Below are 7,277 nucleotides of genomic sequence, written 5' to 3' on the forward strand. Positions count from 1 at the left end.
GGGGCCGGGGAATTAGGCCGAGATGGAACGGATTATACATGAGAGGAAAAACAAGCGAACGAGGTGTATGTATGACTGTATGTACGACTGTATGACTGAATGTATGTATGTCTGTATGTATGTTTCAAACCCACCCGCACCCGTCCAAACCCACCTGCACCCATCTTCCTGAGGTCCTTGACGGTCTCGTCCATCCTGGCGTTCAGGTCGGCAATGCGGTCGCAGTCCGACCGCTTCTGAGCGGCCACACGGTTGAAGTCCGTGTTGAAAGTCACCTTGAGGTTGCGGATCTTGGGGGTCCACATTTTTTGGGGGGGGTGGAGGGGGGGGTTGGAGGACGGTGAGGGGGAGAATGCGAGTGGGGGGAAAGGGGAGGGCCGATATCGGGGTATGTGTGTGTATATGTGTGTGTGTGTATGTGTGTGTGCTTTAGATGAATCGAGCCACGAGAAGGTCATAAGAGGTTGAAAAAGGAGGTCACATTATGTTCAAAGTATTATTACTAAATCCTCGTTTTTGGGGGGTGGGGGGCCAGGTGGGAGAAGCATCGAATGGCTGTGGGGGTTCGGTCAACTGTCTAGGCGCCCCTAAAGCACCGACTGCTGCTGCGGGGTGGGCTGGGTTGGGCTGGGTTGTGGCGGGTTGTGGCGGGTTGGGGCGTACCTGAGGTGTTACTCCTCCTAATAATCATCATTAACACGATCACCATCATTATTATCAATATTATCGTTAGAATTAACGATAAAATTTCGACAATAATAATAATAATAATAATAATAATTAATAATAATAATAATAATAATAATAGTAATAGTAATAATTAATAATATTATAATTAATAATAATTAATAATAATAATAATAATAATAATGATAATAATAATAATAATTATTATTATTATTATAAGTATAATTATTATTATTATTATTATAATAATTATAATAATAATTATTATTATTATTATTATAATAATTATAATAATAATTATTATTATTATTATTATCATTATTATTATTATTATTAATTATTATTATTATTATTATTATTACCTAGCTCACCACCCGTCTGGCAGCCTGCAGTGTCCTGGGTATCAGGGTTCTGTCATCCGCCGGTCGGTTCTTTTTTTCTGCAAAAGGACGTCTTCTTCCCCTTTGGTTCCGCTTTAGGTGATACAACCTACCAGCCTACCCAGCCTAGCCTTGACCCCTACTCACCTTTTGTCTCAGCAGGTGAATTTGCAGCGCCCTGCGTGTGTTGCAGTGCAGGTCAAAGTCGCTGTACATCAGCGTATCGGGGTCGGAGCCGGCGGCGCCAGTCGCCGACGCCGCCGCAGCAGCGGCGACGGCTGCAGCGGCCGCCGCCGCGGCAGCGTCGGGCGTGGGTGTGCTGCCGTCGTAATTGTCGTCGCCGTCGCCGGCGCTCTCGAACGCGGAGCCTCTGTTGGGGTTGGGGCGGAAAGTGCGATGGGTTGCGATGCGATGTGCGGGTGGGGAGGGGGGTTGTGTGTGTGTGTATGCGTGTGTGTGCCGTGTGCGGGTGGGCGAAAGGGTGCGCCTGTGGAGGACACGGCAGCAACACGGATGACAACGGCCGAATGGAGGAGGAAGGGGGGGCGATCAACGTGGGGGTGCTGCGACTCGGAAAGGAAGGTGTTGGTTGGTTGGTAGTTGGTTGGTTGTTGGTTGGTTGCAGGGGAAGTCGGAACCAGGGCGCCAGTGAGCCACCCACCTGAACATGAAGTTGTACGGCACCACCCCGAGGGCCTGATGCTCCAGGAGCTCCACCCGGCGGAGCAGAGTCACCTGCGACAGTTAGTTAACGGTTACCGTTGATTACGGTTTACCCGTTTGCCGGGTTTTTGTGTGCACAGTTGTGTATTGGAGGATATCAGGCGAGCGAACAGGCAGAAGCGGTTGCGGGGTGCCTGCCAATCGGCGGTATGTATATAAGTACTTTGACAGCTGGTTCGCAATTACCAAGTTTTACATGCAGCCTAGCAACAATTCATTGCCCCACACATACCCCACACACGCGAACACACGTACACGCATACACACACACGTACACGCGTACACACACGCATACACATACACGCATACACATACACACACTCGCGGATGTTCTTCCCTTTCACAGCTTATGTTCATTCACACGCGCGCAGGGGGGCGGGGAAGGGCGTGTGTTCGTGTCCCCCCCCCGCCAGTCTCACACCTGTCGCAGCACTCGCTCGTGCGGCCCGGGCTGTGTGAGCGGGAAGTTGTTCACCACCAAGCTGCTCCTCAGGCCGCTGACCACCGCGCCCTTCACCGCCAAGTGGTCCCACACCATGCGCCGCAGCCGCTCCGCCAGCAACTCAGTACGGAGGTTGTTGCGGCGGACTGCCGCCGCCACCGCCGCCACGCGCGCCTCCGTGTCGTGCTTCAGGCGCTCCACGAGGCCCACGTCCACGATGAGTTCGGAGCTGGTTTGGGCACGGGGGAGAGGATGGGAGAGGAGGGAGATGGAAGGGGAGGTGGGGGAGAGGAGGAAAGAGCAGGGGAGGGGAGGGGTAAGGAGGGGAGGGGAGGGGTAAGGAGGGGAGGGGAGGGGTAAGGAGGGGAGGGGAGGGGTAAGGAGGGGAGGGGAGGGGTGAGGAGGGGAGGGGAGGGGAGGGGAGATGATGGTGGGGATAGGGGGAATGGTGGGGAGAGGAGGGGAGGGGAGGAAGAAATGAATATGACGGGGTGTGGGGTTGGCGTTTTAGGAGTGGGCGGGAGGGCGAGGGACTGTGTGTATGTATGTATGTATGTATGTATGTATGTATGTATGTATGTATGTATGTATGTATGTATGTATGTATGTATGTATGTGTGTATACGTGTGTTAAGTAACTTTGTGTTAGATATCAGGGATACGTTGCATGTTTGATGGCTCCAAAACTCTCTGGGTTGGTACTGAAAACCGAAACCCGAAACCTCTGACTCCACTTCTACTACTTACCGCTCTAGCCGCTCCAGCTCCGGAACCGCCTGATTGGCTTCCAGAAGCTCCCCGATGCGGCTCCGGAGCGACATCAACTTGGACACCACTGCCGCACGTTTGCTCTCGCCATTGATGCCGCCGGTCTCCAGCGCCCCCTGGCGCCGTACAAGTTCCACCTCCGTCAGCTCCGAAGCGTCGTCGATGGCATCCGCCTCCACGCGCGACGCCGCCGTCACGCTGCCGGCGAACGGCACCGCCGGCCAGGGCGGCGTCACCAGAAGGTGCGCCGCGCCAGCGGCGGGGCCCACCTCAAACACCACAATCGCGCCGTCGGCACCGGCGGAGGCGAAGTAGCGGCCTGTGGCGTCAAAGCTGACGGACACCACGCCGCCGGCGGTGACGTCGTGCAACACGCTGCCGCCGATGCCTCCGCCGGCGCTGCTGTCGCCGAGCGCCGCAAGGTTCAAGTTACGCATCGCAATGACGCCGTCGGCCCCGCCGCTGACCAGCACGTGCCCCCCTGGAGCCATCGTGATGCCGCCGCCAGCCCGCGCGTGTGCCGGCACGTGTACGGAGCTCCGAAACGGTCGCGCACGCAGCCCTGCCCACGCCGCCGCCTCCGCCGGCAGTGCCACTTTATGCAGCTGCTTATCCGCGCCGAGGCCGTACAGTTCCCCCGTCCGGTCATGCGGCGCCGTCGTCATCGCGAGCACCGGCACCTCCAGCCGCAGCAGCCGTACGACAACGGGCTCCGGAGCGCCGCTAGGGCCGCTGTCGCCGTTGTCAGATCCAAGCGACCGAGATCCATGCGCTGCCACCGCCGTCGGCCGTACAAGTTGTAAATCCGGATTCGGATTCCGCCAGTTTCCTGAAGTCAGCTCCGCGGAGGCGGTCAGGGACATTATGCCGCCGCCCGCCAGACTGATGAATGCCGATTCGCCGTCCAGTACGTCGGATCCTGCCCGCGGCCACGTCACGGCCATCACGCGCTCACCGGGGGGCAATGTCACGAAACCAAGAGCACGGCACGACCCGGTCCGCGCGTCGAGAGCCAACAGCCAAACCGCGCCGTCGCGACCGGCGCTGAGCAGCAAGTCGTTGTTCGGACTGAAAGCCAGCGCGTCAATCGCGGAGGTATGCAGACGCCGGCGGTACATGACCCGTAGCTGCTGTGACGGCTGCGTGCCGCCGCTGACGGCGTCACTGCCGCTGGTTGGCGCCGGCGGCAGCACCAGCACCCGTACGACGCCCGTCTCTGACCCCACCGCCGCCAGACCAGCCCCCGGCGCCGCCGCCGCCAGTGCGCACTGAGCCGAACTAAGGGCCTTACGGGCCAGCAGGCGTCCATCCTCCGCGGCCCATAGCCGTACACTGCCGTCGGCGCCTGCCGTCAGGAAGGCACCGCCGCCGGGGTGCGGTACGATCCCCGCCAGCCGACCCACGGGATAATCCCCGATCTGGGTCGCCGTTGTGTAACCCGCCCGCGACGTAACGCCTGCACCAGTGTGGGGCCCCATTGGGGCGCAGTAGATCGTGCCGTCGGGGCAGCCGAGAAGCAGAGCGGTGTGTTCCGGTCCTCCGCAATCGGCGCTCGAGACCGGCACGCCGGTAGACCCTCCGCGTGCCAGCCAGACTTCGTGGCTGAATCCCGGCGGGCCCAGAGCCTCCGCCACCGGCGCCTGGCTAAACACGTGTACGCTACCGTCCGTACCGCACACCGCCAAGTGGTCGCGATTCAGCGCCAGTGCAGACACGCCGGCGCCGGGGCCGGCGGCGTCAAGTACGACTGCCGGCTGCCCGGGAGCGACGCCGGCGGCGGCGGCAGCCGCCGTCATCGCAACGGCGAAAGCGCCGGCGGCGGAGCCGCCGCCCGCGCCGCCGCCGCCAGCGGTACCGCCAGGCGACGGCGGCTCCGACGCTGCCGCCGACGCCACTGCCGACGCTCCTTTAATGACCAGTGGTGTCATGGACGGCAGGTCAAGAAGCGCCAAGCCGCCGCCGCTAGTTCCCACGTAGAGTCCGTGGGGGCTCCAGGCGTGTACCGTCACGTCATGGCCTGGCGGCAGAGCCCCTGGTCCTAGGGACTGGTATCGGAACAGGGTGCGGTCCCACATGGCCTCTAGATACCAGACGGACACCGTGCCGCTGTGCGTGGTGGCCAAGATGGTCGGGTCCAGGGGGTGAAAGGAGACCTGGTGGGCGGGCTGGTTGTGGGGCAGGCGGGAGCGGCCGTGTACCTCGCCCTGCACGGAGCGAGAGGGTAATGGGGAGATGAGAGGGGAAGGTAATGGGGACGGGGAATCACGTTTGGAGAGGGTAAGGAGCTTACTCAACAAAAAAGCTTGCTGATGGGAATGAGAGGCGGAGGCGGAGTGTTGAGCGGGGGATTTCGGCGGGATTTGGGTGCGACACAGGCATTCTTGGTAAGCAGTTTGGACGGCCCGTTAAGCTGCTCTTGACATAGAGCAGATCGTCTGGATTACTTTTTCAGTCTCCGGGTACTGGTGGGGCTTATGCGGCCCAAAGGATGTGTGAGGATTCCACTCCACTAAGCGGGGGCCCCCTTAGGTGTTTGCCGCCGGGAGGGGATAGCCAAGAGGGGATAGCCACGGCAGTTGGGGCCATCAGCACCGACCGACTCACCTTGCGCCAGCTGTACACGATAACAGAGCAGTCTGGCTCGTCCCCACAGATTACCAGCCGCTCTCCATCGCCCGAGAAGCCCATCGCCGTGATACCCAGGGTCACGACGTTTGCCTGCTGCTGCTTCTCCGAGGATCCTCCTGGCAGCGCGTGCTCCTCCTCCTTTGACAGCTCGCTGGGCGACAATTTTGCCAGCAGCTGCAAAGACTTGATCGCGTAAATATAGACATTTGGCTTGAGTGCCTACACCAAGCAACGATTCGGACCCAATTACTTCAGGACAGCTTTTTTTTCAAATGTAGTCCGTTAGCACGCAGGACGGGCCGCGCGATGGTTATGCTAGCTGTACCCCTTTGTGCATACCTTCTCTGCTACCGCGATCAGTCCGTACCGCTTGCTGACGGTGAAGCAGCTTATGCCGAACCCAGTGCCCTTCAGCACGCGCTGCGAGAAACGGTATCGACGTAACCATTTAGCATATGTGCATAATCTGCTTTAGTTTGCGCCTTACAAACCTGTGTCTTTGTGTTTAAAGACTGAAGCACGAGTGCATTTCCGCATGTCCAAGCGACCTCTTCTGAACCCAACCATGCGACCGGTGAACCATTGTAACCAATAGCAACTTTAGTCTGGAAGGCCATGCTTGTGTTATTTGCCCCCGGAGCGGGGGGCCAGATGTCACGCTCCTAAAGACCCTTCCCTAGTCAACATGTTTGTCTATGGGCCCACCATAAGCAGAATCTACGTATAAAGCTCTCGATCATGGTGTCTGAAGATGTGAATTGCGACCTTGATGCCAGGGCTTCGAAGTGTGGGATTGTTCGTTCCGTGGAAACCGTACGGCTAGCGAACCCCGAGCCGAAGATGGAATTGGGTTTGACGCCCACATCATGGCATGCGCGTTCATGAAAAGGTCTAACATATTGAACAACTGGCGGATGAGCTGGGTTGCGCTCTGGGTTGCGCTTCGGAGCAAGGCAGCGGTCGTGCAGTCCAAGCATAGGACAAGCTGATTGACTGTCACAAGTTGACATAATTGGTACTTGCTTACACAAATAGTATCGAAAGCCGATGTCTGGAATGAGGGGATTGTTAGCTGCACTTCCTGCGATCGCACGGCAGCACAGGTTGCTTCCGAAAGCTACATCTATCATCAGTACTATCCAGAGGCAATATGCAAACATGCCTAAGGTGGCGACAGCTTCAGCGGATCAATTGCCACTTCGGACCGGAAGGTGAGAGGGTGTTGCGCTTACAATCGTAAGAATCTTCGCCCATCACAACGCCGATAGCGCAGGTTCAATCAGCTATGTGTCACGCGGGCCCACATCCCCTGTTATTAACCGTCGGCGTTGACAAGCACATTTTAGTGCGACCTTCCATCCCATCCAACATCCAAGCCCAGAGCTCCCTCCGTTCTCCACTGTGTGTTAACACACCACAGACCGCGTGTGGTTATCCTGGGCTCCGGATGGGCCGCCGCGCGGCTGGTGCACGACATTGACCCCAAGTTGTACGACATAACGGTACGACAGTTATTCCTAAGTTGTATTTTTGTGCGCGTTTGCATCATCACCATTATCATCACCATTATATGGCTCCGCTCCTTCCCTTTCGAGCCATGTCCCCATGGCCCTCGGTGTCGTTTTACTTCTATGCCTCCCCCCTGCCCT

At 57.9% G+C, this 7,277-nt stretch overlaps 2 protein-coding genes across 2 annotated transcripts in view; one reads left to right on the forward strand and one right to left on the reverse strand.

Moving 5' to 3' along the window:
• Positions 1–6,245, reverse strand: part of fap43 (flagellar associated protein) — a gene marked incomplete at both ends in the record, with an annotated part of 13,572 nt that extends 7,327 nt beyond the window's left edge. Inside the window, 8 exons of the mRNA XM_002952841.1 lie at positions 135–290; positions 1,215–1,437; positions 1,729–1,802; positions 2,212–2,461; positions 2,980–5,204; positions 5,605–5,847; positions 5,968–6,048; positions 6,120–6,245. Coding sequence (XP_002952887.1) covers positions 135–290; positions 1,215–1,437; positions 1,729–1,802; positions 2,212–2,461; positions 2,980–5,204; positions 5,605–5,847; positions 5,968–6,048; positions 6,120–6,245 — 3,378 coding nt within the window. The remainder of the gene's footprint in view (positions 1–134; positions 291–1,214; positions 1,438–1,728; positions 1,803–2,211; positions 2,462–2,979; positions 5,205–5,604; positions 5,848–5,967; positions 6,049–6,119) is intronic.
• An 801-nt stretch (positions 6,246–7,046) lies between these two features.
• Positions 7,047–7,277, forward strand: part of VOLCADRAFT_63040 (uncharacterized protein) — a gene marked incomplete at both ends in the record, with an annotated part of 5,960 nt that continues 5,729 nt past the window's right edge. The window contains one exon of the mRNA XM_002952768.1: positions 7,047–7,130. Within this exon, the coding sequence (XP_002952814.1) occupies positions 7,047–7,130 (84 nt within the window). The remainder of the gene's footprint in view (positions 7,131–7,277) is intronic.

This window comes from Volvox carteri, assembly GCF_000143455.1.
Source record: "Volvox carteri f. nagariensis unplaced genomic scaffold VOLCAscaffold_32, whole genome shotgun sequence".
In the NCBI taxonomy this organism is placed as follows: Eukaryota; Viridiplantae; Chlorophyta; class Chlorophyceae; order Chlamydomonadales; family Volvocaceae; genus Volvox; species Volvox carteri.